The sequence below is a fragment of the Ostrea edulis genome, chromosome 4 (assembly GCF_947568905.1).
Source record: "Ostrea edulis chromosome 4, xbOstEdul1.1, whole genome shotgun sequence".
NCBI classification, from domain to species: domain Eukaryota; kingdom Metazoa; phylum Mollusca; class Bivalvia; order Ostreida; family Ostreidae; genus Ostrea; species Ostrea edulis.
Genome location: NC_079167.1, coordinates 83735864 through 83763591, shown reverse-complemented (window position 1 = coordinate 83763591; position 27728 = coordinate 83735864). Strand labels below are relative to the sequence as shown.

At 34.5% G+C, this 27728-nt stretch overlaps 1 protein-coding gene across 3 annotated transcripts; it reads left to right on the top strand.

Annotated features, from left to right (window-relative positions):
• Window positions 1-1715: 1715 nt before the first annotated feature.
• On the top strand, window positions 1716-26745 carry LOC125670542 (neutral amino acid transporter 9-like). Of its 3 annotated transcripts, none has more exons than XM_048905751.2 (15): window positions 1716-1947; window positions 2640-2666; window positions 4945-5065; window positions 7684-7769; window positions 9153-9216; window positions 9977-10070; window positions 13806-13973; window positions 14575-14622; window positions 14722-14943; window positions 15075-15194; window positions 15303-15409; window positions 18566-18670; window positions 19853-20001; window positions 21583-21672; window positions 25421-26745. In XM_048905751.2, the coding sequence occupies exons 1-15, from the start codon at window positions 1874-1876 to the stop codon at window positions 25596-25598; spliced, it is 1653 nt and encodes a 550-aa protein (XP_048761708.2). In that variant the 5' UTR covers window positions 1716-1873; the 3' UTR covers window positions 25599-26745. The 3 variants fall into 3 exon arrangements, with proteins under 3 accessions (XP_048761708.2, XP_048761709.2, XP_056019977.1); XM_048905752.2 differs by having other exon boundaries at window positions 1735-2482; XM_056164002.1 differs by lacking the exon at window positions 18566-18670 and having other exon boundaries at window positions 1735-1947.
• Window positions 26746-27728: the final 983 nt, after the last annotated feature.

Sequence of the window (27728 nt, the reverse complement as noted above, 5' to 3'; positions counted from 1 at the left end):
AGTACTTCACCTACAACTGGTGAGTTCTAGATATGAGTGAAAAACAAACGCACAAAATTTCAGTTTCTGTTAAATACAGCAGAGGCATGCTAGTATATTTGTAATCAGCAGGAATGGGTCACATAGCTGCAGACAATACCAACAGACGATGCTGCATGTCGGGATTAGTTACATGTAAAATTATCAATGGTATCGAATACTGACCAGTGCTGTATGTAGTATCTGCAAATTTACACGTAAAACATCAATTGTACTGTATCAGGGATGTGATTTTCCCTCTTTTTCAGAGGAAATCATCTGATTCACTAAATTTTTGAAAAAATGAAACACTGGGTTTGAAAGTGAAAATAAAGTAAAACCAAAATACTTGGCCATTTTGGGTGCCAGATCTGGAAGTTTACTCAGTGACACTTTATGTTGTAGGTTTATGGCGAAAAAGGGGGGGGGGTCTAAAATTACGAGGAATATAAAATAAAGGTTATCTGGCTGTATGTATTTGTGGATAAAATACCACATCCACTCTCGACCCCCCCCCCCCCCCCCATGTGGCACCCCTCCCCCAACCCTGAATTTTTTTCTGGATCCACTTCCGAGGTCCACTATATACCAAGACATAAGTACAGGCTGTACAGACCCAGGGGCGGATCCAGGAATTGCGGTTACGGGGGCGCCACTTTATGAGACAGGGGGTTTGGGGGCCGCCTTGAGGTCCTTAGTGGATCTAGGGTTTCGCTCTGGTGGGAGCCCAGGGGACGAAGCCCTTGAAAGCTCATGGATTTTACAGATTTTATAGGGATTGAAATATGTCTCCTATTTAGTCATTTGTACTATTTTCTATCATTTTTAATAAGGTGAAATTAATCAAATGACGCAAATTTTAAGGGATTTTGGAAAAAATTAAGTTCTCCCAATAAAGTAATTTTTTGTTCTGATTCACCATTTCAAACGAACATAAATTATTTATAAACTAAAACCCAAACACAAATATAGGAACAGCTCGCCTGCGCGAGTGCAACAGACTTTATTACTCTTTTCAAATATACATGTATAAATCTTTATCTTCATTTCATTCAACATTCTACAATACACACGAATAACTTTTTACAACCAATCAAGAATTGGCTTAAAAATATAAACGCTGACATTCAAAAACAAACGCACGTGTTACCTGTAACGTTTATAAATACATCAAGATATGAAAAGGTTTTGTCATTTATTTCTATGGGAGTGTTAGAAATTATTGCTTCTTTTTTCGTTTAGAACATTTTTCTAAACAAGATACCACGATTTACCTTAAAATTTGAAAGAAAAAAAATGGGGGGGGGGGGGGGGGGGCTGCGCTCCCCTTAAATCCGCTACTGTGACCATAGGCACTTGAATCATTTATTTGTACTTGAGTACTCTTCTTGATGTATTATGTACTTTTAACTTTTAAGAGAAGACAAAGACTAGCTTGTAGAAAAAAGAAATACAATAATCAGTATTCTCCTATAACCCCCCCCCCCCCAAAAAAAAAACAACCCAACAACAAACCTAATGAATGATGGTATTATACTGTGGATAGATCAGTGGTTAGAGCACCTGACTAGTAATGCAGGTGTCACGGGTTCGATTCCCGGTCCAGCCAAAGATTTTCTCCTCTCTCCTTATACTACAGTATGTTCCGGGAAATATTGAGCCACATGACACGTTTTTTTTTACCCCCAAATATCTTAGCAGATTCAATATCCGGTTTTCTTGCCCAAGGATCAACAGTACGCAGTGGGTGTACTGTCAGCTGTGGTTTGTGTAAACTTTCAGGAGAAAGGTATTTTTATTCAGAATTTGGGCTTAATTGTTGAACGATGTGAATGGTGGATGAACCTAAAGGGGTATGTCGATTAACGGAGAACCCGGAGAGACGGGACCGCTCCTGGAAAACAGCGATAGCTCTCCGTCTGTAAACAGGTAAAACAAAGACCAAAAAATTATAGTCTGATATAGTCATTCAGATCGATGTGCGTTTATTTGTGATTTTTCCAAAGTTTGTCATAATATGTTTTACGGCGTGACCGTGTTTGAGGGCGAAGCAAACAAGTTTTGGCATTAGTATCTATATCCAAAACAGAACAAAAACAATCCGAAGTTAGCACGAGGACTGAACTGTATCAAAGCATCCTAATTTTGGATATTTGATCCGCCTATATATTGAACGCGGGAAATATAACGCAATTGATGTAAACAGTACATTGTGACGTCATATTCAGCGTCGTATTTTAGCAAATTTACAAACATAGCGTCTGAACCACAACAACAAACATGGCGTTAATGGTGGAGTGATTATATATGATTAAGAAAATAAGATTTACATGCTTTTACGAATTTTTGTAACATCTCAGAACGACGTGAACTAGGGTAGACGAGATTCAAAATGGAGAAATACATGTCCACGCGATAGTATTCGAATCGACGCCATTAGTACCAAACTTTTCAAGTTCCATAGGTATGGTTTAATTTTTCATTGTTTTCCTATATTTTCCTTTTAAACATGTATATACGTGTTACCTATAGGGAGAGCTCCGCTCTCACGGCCCTTCGGGCCGTGAGAGGGCTTCGCCCTCTATTATTATTTATTGAAATATCGTGAATGTTTCTTGCAGATTATCTGATCAAGGAGAAAGAAGGAGGTAAGATCAGACATTTTGATATTTTTTCTTTTGTTTTGGTAAAACATTAGTAGGGGAGGGCCAGTCCGTGGCAAATGAAAGTCCAGGAATTTGTTAATAGATCGATAAAGTATCGATCAAGAAAATGTAGATACCTGTATTTACGATCGGGTCCTGGGACGATTGTGACCACGGTGTAGTTATTGACGTGAAGCTTTGCATGTTACTCTATGAGAAATTTGTCTTGTAAACATGTACACGTACGTCTATTTTAGCATGGAAACAGAACAAATACACAACTTACAAAAAAAACTTTTTATTCATGCTAAATAAAGCTCAGTGTTGTTGAAATCAAATCAATTACCGAAAAATATGAAGGACAATGTGTCAAAACAATCACAGGATTTTGAGGATGTGAATATGCAATCTAAACTGGTTCCCCGCTGATTGGTGCTACACACAAACAACGGGTAAGCGGTACTTTGATTAGCCCAAATGAGCCGATTTCATTGGCCAATTGATTTTCATGATGCACTGGAGAGATTCCGAATGGTTGAGTCATTGTAGTCTATTGTTTAAACTGGTTCCCTGTTGATCTCGCTTCTCTACGGGTACAACAGGTAAGCGCCAATTTTTGACGGCCAGGATTTGGGCTGTATCGTTATTTCACGCGTATAACGAGAGTTCCTTTCAAAACAACGACGCTAACTTTGACGTCACAGTCGACTACACTACATCACGAATACAGTGAAGTAGGCCTATGCAGCGCGAAACTTTGTAATGTAGCACAGTAGACTTTGACGTCATAACTAGACTACAATGACTCTACCATTCGGAATCTCTCTAGTTAGACATAAAAATCAACTGACCAATGAAATCAGCTCATGTGGGCTAACCAAAGTACCGCTTACCTGTTGTTTGTGTGTAGCACCAATCAGCGGGGAACCAGTTTAGTCTATTGTTATGACGTCAAAGTCTACTGCACTACGTTGTGAAGTTTCGCACTTCACAGTATATTCGTAACGTAGTGTAGTCGACTGTGACGTCAAAGTTAGCGTCATTGTTGTTTTGAAAGGAAATCTCATTATACGCGTGAGATAATGATACAGCCCAAATCCTGGCTGTCAAAAATTGACGCTTACCTGTTGTACATGAGAGAAGCGAGGTCAACAGGGTACCAGTTTATATGCAATCCTGTGACTATAAAGTCTGAACCATTATGGTCGGACCTCTAATTTCTGGCTTTAACTCGGCCTTCAATCTCTTGAAGTTTTATCAAGGTCCCTTGAAGTTTGAGTTATCGATAGTAACCTATATATTGAAACTACTGTAACCAAAATTACAAAAGTTATGTCCTCTAATTATCATCACAACTATTTGATTAACCACAGCCATGAAGTTACATGAATCCTGGAAATACACTATTGAATGCTTCCTCATGATAAACTCAAAGTTCAACTGATTTCAATATCTTTTATGAATAATGTGATGTGTGGAAGGAAGGGTACCTGTAAACTGCGAACGAAATGAAACCAATCAAAAGAAATTGAAAACTGGCCACTCTACATTTTATCAATTAAAAATTTTAATGGCACCTACTTATGTAATGATTTAGCATATTTTTCATTTTTTTTGAAAATTTCTTGGTAAATAGTTAATGATAGTTGTTGTTAGTTATGTTTCATTTGATTTCATTTGGATTGGTTTTGTTTTAAAGTTGATTGCGTTTCATTTTGATTTTGTTTCGCAGTTTGCAGGTACTCTGGAAAGAATATGTCATTCAAATTTGCAAAGTTTTTGTGGGGCAAATGAAGCTTAAAAATGATATAAGCATTGCAGCTTTCATGAAGTTTACGTACATAAACATTGACTTGATTTGTACTCGGTGAAATCCACAACACTGGTGATATTCTCTAAGAATGTTCATTGATGTTTGAAATCACTCAGATGATGTAATTTTTAAGGTTTTAAATCTTTTTGTACTGCCACACACATGCATGGTTTGTGTTCATGGGAGCATTGACTTTATCATACTTACAATATTGGTTGAATAGTAAAAAATATTAAGAGTTCAATTTAATTTTTAAAAATTTGATTACATTGATTGCTTCTATTGAGTCATCTGCATATTACATGGATATTTTCATTCATTTCTGAAAATGATTCTTAAAAGATAGTGAAAATCTAAAAGTGACAGAGCTAGTATTTGTTTTTAAACAACATTTTCCTGTCTGAATTTGTTGTTGTGAACTTCTGCCATTATTGCATGTGCTGATTAAAATGGCAAATTTATTTTCAGACAACCAGTTCACTTTACTTCCCTACGCAGTTACAATAATTATGATGGAGACTCCACGACAGCCGTTCTTCATCGATACAGATATTACGGTCGCCTGGCCCCTCACAGTGACAGTGCATTTGTAAGTTCATTGTTAACAGTTAGTGTTATGTAGGTCATAAGAATACTCATTTATAAAAAATATTACATGGACATGACTAAGTTGATCAGAATAGAGTTGAAATTGTAAACAGCAGGTCAAATAAAGTTAATCTGCAGAACTATATCTATCTGGGGAGAAACAGAGGTCTACAGATCCGCCCTTGTAAAACCTTCAATTTACAACACAACACTTCTGAATATAATTTAGGTCTCATGTATCTCTGTATTTTTATATAGTCACCTCAAAAAATATGATATGAAAATTCTAACATATTTGGCATTACACTTGAGTGAGAACATATCTTGCTGTTCAATTTTATTCGTTGTTTTAATGTGGCATAAAATTTCCTGAATTTTGATTAAATACCAGCAATTATTGAATTATACAAGTTTTGTCATAACGTGATGTCGTGTTCTCTGTATAACACGCTGGTTACGTAATATTTTTTAAAGATTGCAAAAGCACGTTCATATCTGACATTGTAAATGAATAATTTCATCATGAAATGATGATAGTTTGAGAAAATTTGCCTCATTATAGCACCTGGTTCTTTAGATGATTTTATCCATCGTCTGCATTATTATGACAATGGATACTTCTAATTGAATGTGAAGAAGGAAATGTTAGAAAAAGGAACTGTATGATATACAAGGAAAGAGGGAAATACAAAAATTTAAATTAAATGAGTTTGTGAAGGAATTCCTTCCTGAATTAGTGGTGCTCACTCTTGTCTTGATCTGTGTGTTGTCATGAATCACTGAACACTCTGTGTATGTGATGAAAGGGACCCCGTGTTTGTTATTTTTATGGAAGTTTTAGCTTTATGAAGTTGACATGATTTTTCTGTAAATATTTATAGGTTATAGACTTTGTATGGGAAAATATGACGACCGAGTTTTTTGGCGCGTAGACGGACCGAGCTTGCGAGGTCCGTCCGCGACAAAAAACGAGGTCATCATATTTCCCATACAAAGTCTATAACCTTTTTATTATATACTTTCAATTTCATTTAGAAACTAACAATAATTTTATTTTTAACAATAACTTTATCGGTTTAACGGAGTAAAAGATGAAAAACACGAAAAATTTGAAAATTAACGACGTAGAAATTTGATTGTGACATAATGTTTGCGGGCCGGAATGTTTCCGGGCATATATCGTGTGATATATGCCCGCAAACTTTTATAGAAAAAAGAAGAGATGAAATTGAAAGTATATAATAAATATACATATGTTGCATAAATCTCTATACTTGTATTACATAAATCTCTGCACTTGTATTACGTATATCTCTATACTTGTATTACGTAAATCTGTATAGTTGTATTACGTAATCTCTATAATTATATTACGTAAATCTCTGTACTTATATTACGTAAATCTCTGTACTTATATTACGTAAATCTCTATACTTGTATTATGTAAATCTCTATACTTGTATTACGTAAATCTCTATACTTATATTACGTAAATCTCCATACTTGTATTACGTAAATCTCTGTACTTGTTTTACGTAAATCTCTATACTTGTATTACATAAATCTCTATACTTGTATTACATAAATCTCTATACTTGTATTACATAAATCTCTATACTTGTATTACGTAAATCTCTGTACTTTTATAACATAAATCTCTATACTTGTATTACGTAAATCTCTGTACTTATATTACGTAAATCTCTATTACTTATATTATGTAAATCTCTATACTTATATTACGTAATCTCTATACTTGTATTACGTAAATCTCTGTACTTACATTACGTAAATCTCTGTACATACATTATGTAAATCTCTGTACTTATATTACGTAAATCTCTGTACTTATATTACATAAATCTCTATACTTGTATTACGTAAATCTCTGTACTTTTATAACGTAAATCTCTATACTTGTATTTCGTAAATCTCTGTACTTATATTACGTAAATCTCTATTACTTATATTATGTAAATCTCTATACTTATATTACGTAATCTCTATACTTGTATTACGTAAATCTCTGTACTTACATTATGTAAATCTCTATACTTATATTACGTAAATTTCTATACTTGTATTATGTAAATCTCTGTACTTGTATTACGTAAATCTCTATACTTGTATTACGTAAATCTCTGTACTTATATTACGTAAATCTCTATTACTTATATTATGTAAATCTCTATACTTATATTACGTAAATCTCTATACTTGTAATACGTAAATTTCTATACTTATATTACGTAAATCTCTGTACTTATATTACATAAATCTCTATACTTGTATTACATATATCTCTATACTTGTATTACGTAAATCTCTGTACTTATATTACGTAAATCTCTGTACTTATATTACGTAAATCTCTGTACTTATATTACGTAAATCTCTGTACTTATAATACGTAAATCTCTATACTTATAATACGTAAATCTCTATACTTATATTACGTAAATCTCTGTACTTGTATTACGTAAATATATATTATACTTTTGTAATGTAAATCTCTATTCTTATATTACGTAAATCTGTATAGTTGTATTATGTAAATCTGTATACTTGTATTACGTAAATCTCTATACTTGTATTATGGTGATGCTTGCTCTTTTTTAGCAAATGCCAGATCATGTGGTGCCACCTGATTTCTATATTGTGGTTCCCATAGTAACGGAAGGGAAACAAAGCAGTCTTATAACCATGTAAGTCTCACATAAAGCAGTGTTATAATCATGTAAGTCTCTAATGAAATAAAATGAACTTCTTGACAGGTTATGTAGAAGTAATGTTCATCTGTGAAACTTGACCTGATCACACTGTTGGTGGTATTTAGTCACTTAGTCTTGTATTTCCAGTTGTCAGTTGCTCTCTCTATATGTTTGTCCCTTTAGCTAACATTTTCATTGTCTCGTTTTATCTCTTCTTGTGTCAATGCCTTTACCAAAATGTAAGGTTTGCTGCAAATTTGCCACAAGTTTGCAGCAAACAAATTAGTGTGCCAGAGCTGTTTGCCAGAAGTGTACAGCTAATGCCGCTAACGGCACACAGTGTACCACTAGCGACACACAGTGTGCCAGAAGTTCGCCACAACTTTTTCTTAAAATAGCTAGGGCACCAAAGTTCACGATTTTTTCTTGAATATTTAAAATAAAAGAGCTATTCCACCAGAATGTTAGATGTATATCCATCACAACATTTTCTATAACATGTTCTTGAACAATTTTGGGAAAAAAATTTAATATGTTCTAGTCGATTAATTAATTTTTTATAACATCTCAGTTGAACTTAATTATTAAAATGTGTCTGTGTGTCATTCTGGCTGTGTGTCTGTCTGTCTGTCATTCTCTGTGTGTCTGTCTGTGTGTCATTCTCTCTATGTGTATGTCTGTGTGTCATTCTCTCTGTGTGTCTGTCTGTGTGTCATTCTCTCTGTGTGTGTCTGTCTGTGTGTCATTCTCTCTCAATCGTATCTATTCGGCTATTTCCGTAACCGCAAATGAACCTCGTATGTGGATCGACGCCATCAGAGTTGGTTGCTACGTATACATAAACGTAACTATGACGTCACAGTCGTACGTTACGCTATGAAACGTGAACTTTCAAATGCATCATAGATATTATACACATCTAAGGTATTATACCACTATCAATTTCCACTTACATGTTTATGTATTAGAGTGAATAAGACGTTAATGATACCAAAACTGAATTTGTGGTGAAAATATAAATAACACATTATTCAGGGATTCGGTTCTGGCCTTTTAACCTCACCTCATCCACAGGCGTGCTTCTGGCGAAGAAATGCATCGATTTGATGCAATTCTTGCGCCGATCCACGTCCGAGTCTTCTTACCGGTTACGGAAAAGGACGAGCGCGTGATCCGATTGATTCTCTCTGTGTGTCTGTCTGTGTGTCATTCTCTCTGTCTGTCTTTATTTGTCTATCTGTCTGTCTATTTTGGTCTGTGTCTCTCTCACTCTCATCTTTTATTCTACTATATATCACAGAAACAAACAGTTGTCCTTTCTATTATAAGATTTGATCAGCTCTATATCATAATCTCCAGTTTTAATTATTTTTTCAGATTCTCAATGTGGAACACGATGATGGGAACATCCATACTTAGCATGCCCTGGGCCATTAGACAGGTACGTGTACAGGTGTGCCCTGGGCCATTAGACAGGTACGTGTACAGGTGTGCCCTGGGCCATTAGACAGGTACGTGTACAGGTAGATCCATACTTAGCATGCCCTGGGCTATTAGACAGGTACATGTACAGGTGTGCCCTGGGCCATTAGACAGGTATGTGTACAGGTAGAGTTCAAAATACTGCGACTGTGGATTAACTGAGTCTTTGCTTGAATGGGATCACTTTGATATCTTGTGTTAGGAAACAGGATGCATTAAAACTGTACAGTTAAGTTATTGTAGAAATAATGAAAATCGTCATTCAGTTCATTCTACGCAGTCAGATGTTTAATGTGATTTTCCTCTGGTAGTGGAAATACCCTCTATATGTATGTTAAGTGTAATTTTTCTCTGGTAGTGGAAATACCCTCTATATGTATGTTGAGTGTGATTTTCCTCTGGTAGTGGAAATACCCTCTATATGTATGTTGAGTGTGATTTTCCTCTGGTAGAAGAATTACCCTCTATACATATGTTGCTCACTAATACAAATTATCATTGCAATGTTTCACTGAACCAAATGGAATTATGAAAATGTTTGTTGAATTGAATGAAAACAATCTTGCATTGTCCCTGTCCTAACACACAAGGGAGTTGTTATGATATATCCTTACAATGTTGGTGATCTTTTGTGGGTGATAGTCTATATAACTTGTGGTCTATTTTTAGTCTATAACTTGTGGTCTATTTTTAGTTTATAACTTGTGGTCTATTTTTAGGCAGGTTTTGCGACGGGAATCACCCTCCTAGTTCTGATGGCAGTGTTAATGTTTTACACAAGTTATAGAATCCTGAAGTCAATGCAGTCAGCTGGTAAGTCAACATGCCTACTGCAAACATTCAAAATACCATTATAGCGAAACAACAGGGAAGGGTCCCAACATTTAAAACACCATCACAACGAATCACCGAGGGAGGGTCCCTATTTCACTTTGTAATAGGCATACTTTGTTTTATGCAATGAGTTATTTTATATTTTTAGAAGTGGGAAATAAAAAAGTGACTTTGTTACAACTGTTAATTCTTCATAGGGGTGTTACTATATTCTTGTTGTACTGTAGTGATACCTGCCACCTGTAAATGACGGAAGATAGGATTACATGTTAGGGGTGTCACTATATCCTTGTTGTACTGTAGTGATATTTGTCTGTAAATGATGGGAGATAGGATTACATGTTAGGGGTGTCACTATATCCTTGCTGTACTGTAGTGATATCTATCTGTAAATGACGGGAGATAGGATTACATGTTAGGGGTGTCACTATATCCTTGCTGTACTGTAGTGATATCTATCTGTAAATGACGGGAGATAGGATTACATGTTAGGGGTGTCACTATATCCTTGTTGTACTGTATTGATATCTGTCTGTAAATGACGAGAGATAGGATTACATGTTAGGGGTGTCACTATATCCTTGTTGTACTGTAGTGATATCTGTCTGTAAATGACGGGAGATAGGATTACATGATAGGGGTGTCACTATATCCTTGTTGTACTGTAGTGATACCTGCCACCTGTAAATGACAGGAGATAGGATTACATGATAGGGGTGTCACTTTATCCTTGTTGTACTGTAGTGATATCTGTCTGTAAATTACAGGGGATATGATTACATGTTAGGAGTGTCACTATATCCTTGTTGTGCTGTAGTGATATCTGTCTGTAAATGATGGGAGATAGGATTATATACCTGAGGGGTGAAGTAGCAAAATTAAGGAGATGTGACTCATATTCTATTTTGGTTAATGTTTGAACTATAATGGTATACTGAGCAGTATAGCATCACCGGATTATTACTAGCAAGTGTGGATTTATATGATTCAACGTTACGAATGTGTATAGTGATGAAAAGGAATTTAGTCAGGAATTTTAAAATATTCCTCACAAATTTAGAAAAATTAAAAAGTACCGAATGTGTAAAATTCTGAATAACTGTCTTCTTCAGTAGATTGAATTGGATGCTGCATTGTGTAAAATTCTGAATAACTGTCTTCTTCAGTAGATTGAATTGGATGCTGCATTGTGTAAAATTCTGAATAACTGTCTTCTTCAGTAGATTGAATCAGATGCTGCATTGTGTAAAATTCTGAATTACTGTCTTCTTCAGTAGATTGAATTGGATGCTGCATTGTGTAAAATTCTGAATAACTGTCTTCTTCAGTAGATTGAATTGGATACTACATTGTGTAAAATTCTGAATAACTGTCTTCTTCAGTAGATTGAATCAGATGCTGCATTGTGTAAAATTCTGAATTACTGTCTTCTTCAGTAGATTGAATTGGATGCTGCATTGTGTAAAATTCTGAATAACTGTCTTCTTCAGTAGATTGAATTGGATGCTGCATTGTGTAAAATTCTGAATAACTGTCTTCTTCAGTAGATTGAATTGGATGCTGCATTGTGTAAAATTCTGAATTACTGTCTTCTTCAGTAGATTGAATTGGATGCTGCATTGTGTAAAATTCTGAATAACTGTCTTCTTCAGTAGATTGAATTGGATACTACATTGTGTAAAATTCTGAATAACTGTCTTCTTCAGTAGATTGAATCAGATGCTGCATTGTGTAAAATTCTGAATTACTGTCTTCTTCAGTAGGTTGAATTGGATGCTGCATTGTGTAAAATTCTGAATAACTGTCTTCTTCAGTAGATTGAATCGGATGCTGCATTGTGTAAAATTCTGAATAACTGTCTTCTTCAGTAGATTGAATCGGATGCTGCATTGTGTAAACAGTTGTTTAATATGAAATCCTTAGGTATACATGTACATGAAATCTGATGATATTTTGTTGCATATGGCTAGAGCAATATCCTAAAAAATATTCTATCAACACATTGGAATCTGCTTTTTGACAAATACTTTACTGAGGAATTTAAAATACACATTTCCTAAGTACTTTTAAAAAATTGTGTTTTTCAGCATGATTGTCTGAACGTTTAACTGTAGTAAATAAAGCCACTCAGAATATTGTGCATTTGATGCTATAATCTCTGTGACTCAGTGGATTAGTGGATTAGTCATACGATGTAATGAGCAGTGAGGAATTGGCAGTGACTGGTAGTGAATGTAACAATACAATGTTATAAGTGGCAAGGTCAAACTCCCCCTTACACTGAAGTGCTCTGTTACAGCCATTCATACGCTGTACTGGATTCTAGTTTTATTGTTAATTCCCTCGGTGTGATAAGTACTGTGCTGTGTCATGCGACATTAATCAGCTTAGGGATGCACTGTATCATGTGACATTATTTAGGGATTGAAGTGGAGAGCAGACGTAACTTCAGAACCCACCATTATCTGCTAGCTCTTGTCCTCTTCATTACAGACATCATTTCTTGTCAAATCTTTATCATGTATTCATTCATGTCCAGCCCAAATAAAGAATAATGGCTGGACACAATGGATGACAGTTGATTACTTTGCAACAGAATGGTGGCTGCTAAATTTAATAATTTTCAGTGACAGGTTATTTGATAATGGTAAAATATTTATAGAATTTAACTAGTAATTTTAAAAGTCTAAAGATATTTATAAGTATTGAATTATCTAGAACTCTGCTAGTACTGATTTATATAGAATTTTACTGGTACTGAATTATATAGAATTTTACTGGTACTGAATTATATAGAATTTCACTGGTACTGAATTCTTTAGAACTTTGCTGGTACTGAATTCTATAGAACTTGACTGGTACTGAATTATATAGAATTTTACTGGTACTGAATTATATAGAATTTCACTGGTACTGAATTATATAGAATTTCATTGGTACTGAATTATATAGAACTTTGCTGGTACTGAATTCTATAGAATTTTACTGGTACTGAATTCTATAGAACTTTATTGGTACTGATTTATATAGAATTTTACTGGTACTGAATTCTATAGAATTTTACTGGTACTGAATTCTATAGAACTTTATTGGTACTGATTTATATAGAATTTTACTGGTACTGAATTCTATAGAATTTTACTGGTACTGAATTCTATAGAACTTTATTGGTACTGATTTATATAGAATTTTACTGGTACTGAATTATATAGAATTTCACTGGTACTGAATTATATAGAATTTTACTGGTACTGAATTCTATAGAATTTTACTGGTACTGAATTATATAGAACTTTACTGGTACTGAATTCTATAGAACTTTGCTGGTACTGAATTATATAGAACTTTGCTGATACTGAATTATATAGAATTTCACTGGTACTGAATTCTTTAGAACTTTGCTGGTACTGAATTATATAGAACTTTACTGGTACTGAATTATATAAAATTTTACTGGTACTGAATTATATAGAATTTCATTGGTACTGAATTCTATAGAACTTTGCTGGTACTGAATTCTATAGAATTTTACTGGTACTGAATTCTATAGAACTTTGCTAGTACTGAATTTTATAAAACTTTGCTGGTACTGAATTCTATAGAACTTTGCTAGTACTGAATTTTATAGAACTTTGCTAGTACTGAATTTTATAGAACTTTGCTAGTACTGAATTCTATAGAACTTTGCTATTACTGAATTTTATAACTTGACAGGCAAGGTGGAATCCGGTCTGGATTTCTCTGATGTTTGCAGACTGACCTTGGGGCGGTGGGCCCAGATCTTGGCGGTGATCTCCTCCCTTCTTACCCTGATGGGTGGGGCCATTGTTTACTGGATTTTGATGTCTAATTTCCTCTACAATGTTGTGAATTTCATCTACCGTAAGTGTCTCATTATATTTCTTTATTAAATATATTTTATATTGAAGTTTAGGAATAATTACAGATAGTTTTGTTTGCGAGCAACCATGGAGGACAAGAAATATTGTTTTCTAGCAATATCTTGAGACCGAGATTTTTCAATAATTCTGGCAACAAGAGAATTATTTTGATTCTACTAAAGAGATGTGTGTGTGTACAAATGACAGCTCTTTATGAGACGTACAGCCATTGGATATGATGCCAAGATATAAAATCTCCAAGAAACCTTTATGCAACAGTTTTTTTTAATGGGTTTATTTTCATCCGTGAAGGACCATGGTGGGATGATGATATCAATACTATCACCTCAAGTTTCTTCAAATTTTTTTTATGTAAAATGGTCATTAACAGGATCTTATACGCAGTTGTGTTGGGAATATAAATTTTTCTTTAAAAAATCTTTGTGAGTTTATTGGAACACTTGTATGTTAAATGTAACTGAATCAATCAGAATAAGCCATTAAGCCGTGTGTTACTTTTCCAGTATCAATCACCCTGCAAGCATTAGGTAAATAAACAGATGAAGAAACTTGTCATTGATATCTTTCTTTTGAATTTACAGATCACAGTACCTCGTCTCATGAAAATGTCTCCAATGGAACCAGCTATGGTTAGTAGTTGTAAGAGACTAATAGAACTGTGATTAAAAACCAAAGAACCAACCACCCCTGACATAGGTGTTTGTAATTCGGGATATTTGTAATTTCAGTGTGTCCATCGATGTCTCCGCCATCACATTCTGGGAACCATAGTAACCACAGTTGGATGTTGTCCAGTGTTGACCAATGGCTGACGTCGGATCACACCCATGAGAATACATACGACAAAGTTTGGAACGAGCAATACACAGTGCCATTTTTTCTGGTCCTTGTACTGGGACCGATCGTCAATTTCAAATCCCCCACCTTCTTCACCAAATTTAATGCTTTGGGTAAAGAAGTAAAACTTTCTATAAAGCATAAATAAAATTCAAACAAAATTTTTATGTTAAGGTAATGTAATGGTCAAAACAATGAAATAATGGTGTACATTAGAACTCATTGATACTTTTTTTGATAACAGGAACTCTATCTGTGATGTATCTAGTTTCTTTTGTTGCTGTGAATGCTCACGACTGGGGATTTAATTTGACCTTTGGGGGAGAGGACAGATCAGGCGATGCCCACCATATTTATATTCCAGGTAAACACTTTGTTATAGTGAGAAAACCCAACAAATTGTATACACTCGTCAATTATTGTGGAAAATTGTACACAAAAGTGCGTATTAAAGTGATTTTTTTTGTTTCAGAGTTCCGAGGTACTTTTGTTGCATTGACAGGGGTAGCAGCTTTGGCGTACTTTCTACAGAATTGTGTAATTTCCATCTGTCGAAATCAACAGCATCCAGAAAATAATGTAAGACTGTTCAGCTCACATAGACATACATTGTATACATTCATTGGGGTTGTCTTCTCACTGTTGTCTTGGGGTTTATTTACTTGTGTGGACATCTCGCTGTTGTCTGTGGTTGATTTAGTTTATGTAGAATTCCATGTGTTGTCTACGGTTGATTTAGTTTGTGTAGAATTCCCTCTGTTGTCCTGTTGTTGATTTAGTTTATATAGAATTCCCTGTGTTGTCTGTGGTTGATTTACTTTATATAGAATTCCCTGTGTTGTCTGTGGTTGATTTACTTTATATAGAATTCCCTGTGTTGTCTGTGGTTGATTTACTTTATATAGAATTCCCTGTGTTGTCTGTGGTTGATTTAGTCTATGTAGAATTCTCTGTGTTGTCTGTGGTTGATTTACTTTATGTAGAATTCCATGTGTTGTCTGTGGTTAATTTAGTCTATGTAGAATTCTCTGTGTTGTCTGTGGTTAATTTAGTCTATGTAGAATTCTCTGTGTTGTCTGTGGTTGATTTACTTTATATAGAATTCCATGTGTTGTCTGTTGTTGATTTAGTTTATGTAGAATTCCCTGTGTTGTCTGTTGTTGATTTAGTTTATGTAGAATTCCCTGTGTTGTCTGTTGTTGATTTAGTTTGTGTAGAATTCCCTGTGTTGTCTGTTGTTGATTTAGTTTATGTAGAATTCCCTGTGTTGTCTGTTGTTGATTTAGTTTATGTAGAATTCTCTGTGTTGTCTGTGGTTAATTTAGTCTATGTAGAATTCTCTGTGTTGTCCTGTTGTTGATTTAGTTTATGTAGAATTCTCTGTGTTGTCTGTGGTTAATTTAGTCTATGTAGAATTCTCTGTGTTGTCTGTGGTTGATTTACTTTATGTAGAATTCCATGTGTTGTCTGTGGTTGATTTACTTTATGTAAAATTCCATGTGTTGTCTGTTGTTGATTTAGTTTATGTAGAATTCTCTGTGTTGTCTGTTGTTGATTTAGTTTATGTAGAATTCTCTGTGTTGTCTGTGGTTAATTTAGTTTATGTAGAATTCCCTGTGTTGTCCTGTTGTTGATTTAGTTTATGTAGAATTCCCTGTGTTGTCTGTGGTTGATTTAGTTTATGTAGAATTCCCTGTGTTGTCTGTTGTTGATTTAGTTTATGTAGAATTCTCTGTGTTGTCCTGTTGTTGATTTAGTTTATGTAGAATTCCCTGTGTTGTCTGTGGTTGATTTAGTTTATGTAGAATTCCCTGTGTTGTCCTGTTGTTGATTTAGTTTATGTAGAATTCCCTGTGTTGTCTGTGGTTGATTTAGTTTATGTAGAATTCCCTGTGTTGTCTGTTGTTGATTTAGTTTATGTAGAATTCCCTGTGTTGTCTGTGGTTGATTTAGTTTATGTAGAATTCCCTGTGTTGTCTGTGGTTAATTTAGTCTATGTAGAATTCCCTGTGTTGTCTGAGGTTAATTTAGTTTATGTAGAATTCTCTGTGTTGTCCTGTTGTTAATTTAGTTTATGTAGAATTCCCTGTGTTGTCTGTGGTTGATTTAGTTTATGTAGAATTCTCTGTGTTGTCTGTGGTTAATTTAGTCTATGTAGAATTCTCTGTGTTGTCCTGTTGTTGATTTAGTTTATGTAGAATTCCCTGTGTTGTCTGTGGTTGATTTAGTTTATGTAGAATTCCCTGTGTTGTCTGTGGTTGATTTAGTTTATGTAGAATTCCCTGTGTTGTCCTGTTGTTGATTTAGTTTATGTAGAATTCCCTGTGTTGTCTGTGGTTGATTTAGTTTATGTAGAATTCTCTGTGTTGTCTGTTGTTGATTTAGTTTATGTAGAATTCTCTGTGTTGTCCTGTTGTTGATTTAGTTTATGTAGAATTCCCTGTGTTGTCTGTGGTTGATTTAGTTTATGTAGAATTCCCTGTGTTGTCTGTGGTTGATTTAGTTTATGTAGAATTCCCTGTGTTGTCCTGTTGTTGATTTAGTTTATGTAGAATTCCCTGTGTTGTCTGTGGTTGATTTAGTTTATGTAGAATTATTTGTGTTGTCTGTTGTTGATTTAGTTTATGTAGAATTCTCTGTGTTGTCCTGTTGTTGATTTAGTTTATGTAGAATTCCCTGTGTTGTCTGTTGTTGATTTAGTTTATGTAGAATTCTCTGTGTTGTCTGTGATTGATTTAGTTTATGTAGAATTCCCTGTGTTGTCTGTTGTTGATTTAGTTTATGTAGAATTCTCTGTGTTGTCCTGTTGTTGATTTAGTTTATATAGAATTCCCTGTGTTGTCTGTTGTTGATTTAGTTTATGTAGAATTCCCTGTGTTGTCCTGTTGTTGATTTAGTTTATGTAGAATTCCCTCTGTTGTCCTGTTGTTGATTTAGTTTATGTAGAATTCCCTGTGTTGTCTGTGGTTGATTTAGTTTATGTAGAATTCCCTGTGTTGTCTGTTGTTGATTTAGTGTGTGTAGAATTATTTGTGTTGTCTGTTGTTGATTTAGTGTGTGTAGAATTATCTGTGTTGTCTGTGGTTGATATTTGATATAGATGTGTGGACTATTTTCTCTGTTGTCTTTTGAGGTTTCCACGAGACTGAGTTTTATCAGATGATATGAATTATGAATTTACACACTGGAAATAAATGAAAAGATAAATGATTTATTATATACTTGTCCAAGTCAGAGAGATGATGCTTTCATTAAGTTTATTATTACAGCAAAGTTGTACTTTTATCTCTCCATTTTATTTTATTCTAGAATTTGTTTAACGTGGTCATTTATGTGACATGCTTATTCTCAATGTGAATTGTAACTGTTTAATGTGAATGTGAAATCACATTTGTTGTAGTTTTTCATCATTCTCTCTGGGTTTTTTTTTTGTTTTTTTTTTTACAGATACGAGACCTCAGCATTGCCTACATATTAGTGGCTGTGACCTACATTTACATTTGTTGTAGTTTTTCATCATTCTCTCTCTTGTTTTTTTTTACAAATACGAGACCTCAGCATTGCCTACATATTAGTGGCTGTGACCTACATTTACATTTGTTGTAGTTTTTCATCATTCTCTCTTTTTATTTTTTACAGATACGAGACCTCAGCATTGCGTACATATTAGTGGCTGTGACCTACATTTACATTTGTTGTAGTTTTTCATCATTCTTTTTTTTTTTTTTTTTACAGATACGAGACCTCAGCATTGCCTACATATTAGTGGCTGTGACCTACATTTACATGGGGGTCATGTTTTACTCTTCATTTCCATTGAACAAAGACTGCATAGAAGATGTAAGAAAATTGAAATGAGTTCTCTTAAAGATAGTCCTAGCTTTTATTGACTAAAGTAAAGAGCTTTAGACATTTTAGTTAAATCTTCCTGTTATTTAATGTTATTTTATCATTATTTTACCATTATTTACTGTTATTTTATTATTATTTTACCATTATTTACTGTTATTTTATTATTTTACCATTATTTACTGTTATTTTATCATTATTTTACCATTATTTAATGTTATTTTATCATTAATTTACCATTATTTACGGTTATTTTATTATTATTTTGCTGTTTTTACTGTTGTTTTACAGTTATTTATGGTGCTGTAAATATTGTATGTGTACTTTTTTTAGCGTATCTAAAATTTGAAGCAGTCAGAGCTGATGTCTATTTGGTGTAATCATGATTTAGTGCTTGTTCTGTGTTTGATAATGGATGAATAGAGATTTTCATATTTAAGCACATCCAGCACTCTTGCTTCACTGCCAAAGCCGCTAAAATTAGAATCCCTCTAAAATAAGTACATATACAGTAATTTATATTTTGTGAGACTTGATGGCTGGAAGTTTGTTTTATTCAATTTATCATTGAGACAAATATTTCATGAATGTTAATTAGATAATCAATTTATTAGTGAAACAAAAATTTCATGAATGTTAATTAGATAATCAATTTATCATTGAGACAAATATTTCATGAATGTTAATTAGATAGTCAATATATCAGTGAAACAAAAATTTCATGAATGTTAATTAGATAATCAATAAATTTCATGAATATTAATCAGATAATCAATTGATCAGTGAGACATAAATTTCATGAATGTTAATTAGATAATCAATTTATCAGTGAGACATAAATTTCATGAATGTTAATTAGATAATCAATTTATCATTGAAACATAAATTTCATGAATGTTAATTATATAATCAATTTATGAGTGAGATATAAATTTCATGAATGTTAATTACACACTGTAGATGGGGTGATTTTGGCATTGGGAACATCTAACAGATTTCTCTCTAAGATTAAAATTTCCATGTGAGCTTTGGTTATTTACACCTGCTTTGATGGCTAATTAGATTTTGTTATTGTAGTTACAAAGGAAGTGAAACTCCTTTTCTTCAGAGATGCTGGTAAGCATTGTATTAGTGTTCAATGTTTGCTAAGATGTCATCTTTTTTGTTGATCAGAATTTGCTGAACAACATCGCTGACACAGACATTTTGGCCTTCGTGGCAAGGATCGGACTGTTTTTCCAGATGGTGTGTGTGTTTCCTCTGCTGCTGTACATATTCCGAGCTCAGCTCTTGTTTTCTCTGTTTGGAGATGTCTGGCCAAGGTAAATCGCTTTTTTGTATAAAAACAAGAGAAAGGGCCACACAGCTCACTATTATGTTCTAAATAGTTCTTAGTTGTAACACTGTTAGGACATACCACACCAAGGAGCTCCCGTTTCGCTGTCACACAATCCAGAATGAAGATCAGCGACACCCCTCTCCCCACTAGCAAATCATTACTGTTAAATATTGAGGTATTATAAACTGACTTTGTGAAATTTGTGATGAATGCATATTGTAAAACAGAGATATTAAAAGTACTTATAGCATTATTTTTGAATTTCTTTCCCATACACAGTTTAATTATTTTACCATGGTTATTGCAAAGATCAAAGGAATGCCACGGTCATTATTCTACGATATGCTTTCATTAACTGATTATGAGAAAATTGATACACATCTCGTTTGCACTTTGAGTTTTGCTAATGCAATGAAGTTGATGACTGATAATTCAATTTTATAATAATAAAAATTAAACAACATATTAAACAAATTCATAAATGACTGAAGAACACTTGTCATTCAGTATAAACCAATCGTCTGCATTCCGAGGGCAATACACATATAAACATGATGGCGATGCACAGACAAGTTTTTCTTGAACTGTGTATTCCAAACAATTAATATTATCCGTTAACATCAAACTAAATACTTGAAATATTTTTTCAAAATTGATTTAGAATACCCCTGCCATCTCACCATTTTTGTTGGCAAAACCAATGTAGGCCGTTTTGGAAATTGCCATGATGTTACAGTGACCTGATTCGTAGCTATATAGGAAAACGATCGGCTGTATATTTCTGAGCCATAATAGAATAGAAATAAAGCTCTTGTTCTTGTGTATGTTGCAGGATAACCTCCATGGTCTCGAAATGTTGTTTGAAATATAAAAGCCTTGGCTAACGTGATCATCCTTTCTTAAATTGATCATTTATATTCTCAGGTCTTTGTATGCACATTTTAAGATTCAAAGTCTCTCTAAGATTTATATTTATTTGTACAGACTTCAGAGTCTCTCTAAGATTTATATTTATTTGTACAGACTTCAGAGTCTATCTAAGATTTATATTTATTTGTACAGACTACAGTCTCTGTAAGATTTATATTTATTTGTACAGACTTTAGTCTCTATAAGATTTATATTTATTTTTACAGACTTTAGTCTCTATAAGATTTATATTTATTTGTACAAACTTCACAGTCTCTATAAGATTTATATTTATTTGTACAGACTTCTCTTTCAGATTTATATTTATTTGTACAGACTTCTCTATAAGATTTATGTTTATTTGTACAGACTTCTCTATAAGATTTATGTTTATTTGTACAGACTTCTCTATAAGATTTATATTTATTTGTACAGACTTCAGTCTCTATAAGATTTATGTTTATTTGTACAGACTTCTCTATAAGATTTATGTTTATTTGTACAGACTTCAGAGTCTCTATAAGATTCATATTTATTTGTTAAGACTGTAGTCTCTATAAGATTTATATCTATTTGTACTGACTTCAGTCTCTGTAAGATTTATATTCATTTGTACAGACTTCAGTCTATAAGATTTATATTTATTTTCTTGCAGTGTGAAACATGTCCTTCTACTCAATCTGTGTCTCGTGGCGGTGTGTGTGGTATTTGCGGTATTTCTACCTCACATAGGGAGCATTATAGGGTAAGACCTTCAGTAGGAATACATGTAACTGATAGCTCCGCTATATAATAGGAAGTGATCCTTATCATCCCCTCATTGTGAGAGGGGTTATAGTAACAGGAAGTGGTCCTTATTATCCCTTCATTGTGAGAGGTTATAGTAACAGGAAGTGGTCCTTATTAGCCCCTCATTGTGAGAGGGGATATAGTAACAGGAAGTGGTCCTTATCATCCCCTCATTGTGAGAGGGGATATAGTAACAGGAAGTGGTACTTATCATCCCCTCATTGTGAGAGGGGATATAGTAACATGAAGTGGTCCTTATTATCCCCTCATTGTGAGAGGGGTTATAGTAACAGGAAGTGGTCCTTATCATCCCCTCATTGTGAGGGGTTATAGTAACAGGAAGTGGTCCTTATCATCCCCTCATTGTGAGGGGTTATAGTAACAGGAAGTGGTCCTTATTATCCCCTCATTGTGAGAGGGGTTATAGTAACAGGAAGTGGTCCTTATCTTCCCCTCATTGTGAGAGGGGTTATAGTAACAGGAAGTGGTCCTTATTATCCCCTCATTGTGAGAGGGGTTATAGTAACAGGAAGTGGTCCTTATTATCCCCTCATTGTGAGAGGTTATAGTAACAGGAAGTGGCCCTTATTAGCTCCTCATTGTTAGAGGGGTTATAGTAACAGGAAGTGGTTCTTATCATTCCCTCATTGTGAGAGGAGTTATAGTAACAGGAAGTGGTCCTTATCATCCCCTCATTGTGAGAAGGGTTATAGTAACAGGAAGTGGTCCTTATTATCCCCTCATTGTGAGAGGTTATAGTAACAGGAAGTGGTCCTTGTCCCCTCATTGTGAGAGGGGTTATAGTAACAGGAAGTGGTTCTTATCATTCCCACATTGTGAGAGGGGTTATAGTAACAGGAAGTGGTCCTTATTATTCCCTCATTGTGAGAGGTTATAGTAACAGGAAGTGGTCCTTATTATCCCCTCATTGTGAGAGGGGTTATAGTAACAGGAAGTGGTCTTTATTATCCCCTCATTGTTAGAGGGGTTATAGTAACAGGAAGTGGTCCTTATTATCCCCTCATTGTGAGGGGTTATAGTAAAAGGAAGTTGTCCTTATTATCCCCTCATTGTGAGAGGGGTTATACTGAGCGAAGCTCGGACGGGCCGAAGGCCCGTCCGCGAAGCAAGGCTCTAAAGGTAACACATATGTAAAAGAAAAAAAGTCAAAATCAGCAAAAGAAAAAGAGATAATCTCTATATACGTTCACTGAAATTTTCGTGATCCATATGGGCGCCGCCATTTATTTTTTCATTACCTGCTTCAACAGTTATTCGTGTTTTATTTTGAATGCCAATAATAGAAGACTCTAACGTGCACTTCGTAATTTAAACACTCAATTTGTTCAAAGTGAATGTATAATTATCATTGTAACAGGTTATAGCAAATAAATACATATAAAACCGTAATACAACTAAATAAATGAACGAGTTCATGAGTTTCTTTGAATAAGAATATACGATAAAATTACGGTTACTTTTTTACCATTTTTATTTTATTGGTTAATTTTGTTTAGTTTTAACAGCCTTTTTCATTGCATACGGAATGTATTATTGTTGTTTATAATTGTTTGCTTTGAAAAAGAGAAAAAAGCCGAGGCTAAATGTGACGTCACAGTGCACAGTTTACGTTGCCTTGCGTTTTATTTCCCGCGTTTAATGAATAGGCGGATCATGTAAAACTGTTGTCCCCATATAAACTCCTTTAATATTGAGATGTTACTGGGTGTTTAGCGCTAGGAAATTTCATTCAAAATTTATATTTTTAAATGAATCATAATCTACCGTACTTAACGGAATTATGACTATCACTCTGGACACGGAGTTACGTACATGCTTCGCTTGGTCCAACGGTCACACCGTATACATATTAGTAACAGGAAGTGGTCTTTATTATCCCCTCATTGTTAGAGGGGTTATGATAACAGGAAGTGGTCCTTATCATCCCCTCATTGTGAGAGGTTATGGTAACAGGAAGTGGTCCTTATTATCCCCTCATTGTGTGAGGTTATAGTAACAGGAAGTGGTCCTTATCATCCCCTCATTGTGAGAGGGGTTATAGTAACAGGAAGTGGTCCTTATCCTCTCATTGTGAGAAGGGTTATAGTAACAGGAAGTGGTCCTTATCATCCCCTCATTGTGTGAGGGGTTATAGTAACAGGAAGTGGTCCTTATCATCCCCTCATTGTGAGAGGGGATATAGTAACAGGAAGTGATCCATATCCTCTCATTGTGAGAAGGGTTATAGTAACAGGAAGTGGTCCTTATTATCCCCTCATTGTGAGAGGTTATAGTAACAGGAAGTTGTCCTTATTATCCCCTCATTGTGAGAGGGGTTATAGTAACAGGAAGTGGTCCTTATCCCCTCATTGTGAGAGGTTATAGTAACAGGAAGTGGTCCTTATCATCCCCTCATTGTGAGGGGTTATAGTAACAGGAAGTGGTCCTTATTATCCCCTCATTGTGAGAGGTTATAGTAACAGGAAGTGGTCCTTATCATCCCCTCATTGTGAGAGGGGTTATAGTAACAGGAAGTGGTCCTTATTATCCCCTCATTGTGAGAGGGGTTATAGTAACAGGAAGTGGTCCTTGTCCCCTCATTGTGAGAGGTTATAGTAACAGGAAGTGGTCCTTATCATCCCCTCATTGTGTGAGGGGATATAGTAACAGGAAGTGATCCATATCCTCTCATTGTGAGAGGGGTTATTGTAACAGGAAGTGGTCCTTATCATCCCTCATTGTGAGAGGGGTTATACTAACAGGAAGTGGTCCTTATCCCCTCATTGTGAGAGGTTATACTAACAGGAAGTGATCCTTATTATCCCCTCATTATTAGAGGGGATATAGTAACAGGACCATTCATGTCTTGCTGAGTGTGTGTGTATTGTATTCATCACAAGAGTCGATTCTACTGAAAAATTCATGAAATTGAAATCGGCATCCGCACACTCTGCCTCCATATTGTTAGTCATCATTTTGTAAGAAGTGAGTAAATCCAGTGCTATGAGTGAGTAAATCCTGTGTTATGAGTGAGTAAATCCAGTGTTATGAGTGAGTAAATATTGTAGAGTATAAGTATACAGTATAAGTGGAATTTTAGCAGGTCGCATATTTAGCTATTTTCCTGTAAAAATGGTTATATGTCTTTAGTGAGAGTTAATTTTAGCGACCTTATGACTCCAAGAAACATAATTATTATCTATGATATGGAATAACTTGTAAGTGATATTCATTTTTAGCGATCTCAACACCCTTGTTAATAATGTCAAAATTAAATCCTCGTTAAAATTTTTGCTTATACCGTATACGCGAGGAATTCTTTATCATGTAAATTCGTGAGAGGCATCACTCACGAAATAAAATTTCTGTTGCTAAAGTACATGTAAGAACTCGTGAACAGATGACATGCAAATTCACGCAATTTGAGATATATCTGAGTCATTTTGCCATATTAAGTACTCGCATAAAATAAGGAATCTGCAGTAACTTAATGATTGATATGCATTTTTGTATACCAGTCTGATATGTGGTATGGGTTTTCGGACCAATCATTGATTTGGCTATTATGACATCATCCATATCGCACAACACAGAAACATTATAATTAATTCTAAGTATATGTAAAAATAAGATATCATATCATAAGATACACAATGTACCATATTGTAAGCTTTGACTTGACCTAGTTTTATCTTGTATTGCAGGTTTGTGGGGGCCTTCTGCGGATTTTCGTATGCTATTCTACTTCCATGTTTAGTACACATGAAGACTTTACACGAGCGGGGAGAGTTATCTGTCCCTGTTATTGTCATTCATTCATTACTTATTTTACTGGGACTAGCCAACTTCATTGGACAATTCCTTATCATCGGCAAAACGTAGCTTGATATGGTTTTGGCTGATTGTATGTGTTCCCTATTGATTGTGAAATTTCATGACAAAAATTTAGGATGATTTCGAAATGAAACCAGGTTGGATGATTGTGATTTTTCAATCACTTCATTAGATGTATAGTAGTAATTGAGAAAGTAACAGTCTACATGTATGTAAGAATCATTTAATTTTACTTTTTTTCACCCAGAAAAAAATTATTGTTGGTATCATGAATTGCAAACTCATTCTGGATATACATGTACTGCATTGTAGGAGCAAACGACTAATGCTTAATTTTATAAATTTTGTTGTGAATCAGTTATAAGAAATTGTGCAATATATGATGTTTATAAGATAGATGTTTGGTATTGTAGTATTACACAACAAAATATCAAATTGAAAACATGCAGGCAGAGTAATTTGTACAGACTATTAAAAACAAGTTGGGCCAAAAAAAATCATCAATAGTTTCTTGGGCACTGCCGCATCTTTTAAAGAGACACCACATGGACATTTTTTTAAAATTTGTATCTTTGTGTAAATGGGATAACTCTTATGTTATAGATTTTTATGCAAGAATTTAAGAATAATAGTATAAACTTTATAGTAAGGAATATGATACTATTTTTTTTTAATAAAAATAAAAATTCCATTGCTTATTCTATACAAATATGTACATGATAAAGAAAAGGTAACTCATGCTATAGTCAACATGAAAAAAGGAAAGATAACTCGTGATACAGCCAAGTAGAACACCTGCCTGCCTCATTAAGATTTGAAATTTTTTGCCTGAGAAACTATTTATTAATTTTTTGGGCCTTACAGAATTTGTGTCTTGTAAGTGAAAAGGTCAAAGTTCAAACTTGAATGTGTGTAATAAGATTTCAACCATACAATTTTGAAATTTGATGATTAGAAAATCTCCAAAACTCTCAGGAATCCTGATATACTGTGATATTTCTGTATGAACAAAAGGGTTGAGATTTTTTTTTGTTTTTAAATATTGAAATTCCACTTTGTGTTATTGAGATGCTGTGTTTGTTAATGATTGCATACATTGTTTTGTCATTTACCTCAAGGCTCTCATAGAAATGTGTTTATTGCAGTAAACTCTCATATATTTACATTGAAAGAATAAATGGTTCAATATATTGAAGTTCGTGTTTGTTTAAGGAAATGGACATTTTTGACCACAAATTCAGAGAGAGAGAAAAATAGTTCCTTCACCCTCACTCTACCAGCTGAATTGCCTGAAATTCAAAAGGTTTAATTTCCATTGTATCTCGAAGATTGTATAATTTGGAGGGAAATGATAGATAGAAGACGAACCAATCAACACCCCACCCCCAAGTCCTGTGACCTACTTATTGATTCTGCTATCAAAATTGATAGGAGGTTTTATTCAAACATCGCAAGGGTTGACATACCACACTTCCTGACGTGGACAAGACCTCAATTCACAGAACAGCTGGAACACACTTTCTGACGTGGACAAGACCTCAATTCACAGAACAGCTGGAACACACTTCCTGACGTGGACAAGACCTCAATTCACAGAACAGCTGGAACACACTTCCTGACGTGGACAAGACCTCAATTCACAGAACAGCTGGAACACACTTCCTGACGTGGACAAGACCTCAATTCACAGAACAGCTGGAACACCATAGTTTTTAGTTAGCTGAAACCACATGACCATGATAGCAATTCAGCAGTTTAAACTTAATTTCCCCAAAATCATGATTTGAGTTTCTATATGGGTTAGGTGATCCAGACAAGAATTATCGACTTGTGAAAGTAACAGAGAAAAAACATCAATGAAAAAATAAAGTGATATGCTGTGTTAAAAATCCATTAATATGTAAATTCAAATAAAATCCCTGTGTACGGGGGTGAAGTTATGTGAAGTTTAAGAATTTCCCAGTTATGGGGTGAGGTTAAAGGTTCCTGTTCAGGGATGAGGTTAAGGTACCCGTTTAGGGTTGGGGTTAAGGTATCTGTTTAGGGATGAGGTTAAGGTTCCTGTTTAGGGATGAGGTTAAGGTATCTGTTGAGGGGTGAGGTTAAGGTATCTGTTTAGGGATGAGGTTAAGGTACCCGTTTAGGGTTGGGGTTAAGGTTCCTGTTTAGGAGTGAAGT

What these genes read in the sequence shown, in the direction of transcription:
- LOC125670542 (XM_048905751.2), top strand. Translation starts at nt 1,874, where the DNA reads ATGTCGATTAACGGAGAACCCGGAGAGACGGGACCGCTCCTGGAAAAC. An exon ending in TGTTGTGAATTTCATCTACC is followed by an intron (nt 13,974 to 14,574) that starts GTAAGTGTCTCA and finishes TTGAATTTACAG; the next exon opens with ATCACAGTACCTCGTCTCAT. An exon ending in CTCCAATGGAACCAGCTATG is followed by an intron (nt 14,623 to 14,721) that starts GTTAGTAGTTGT and finishes TTGTAATTTCAG; the next exon opens with TGTGTCCATCGATGTCTCCG.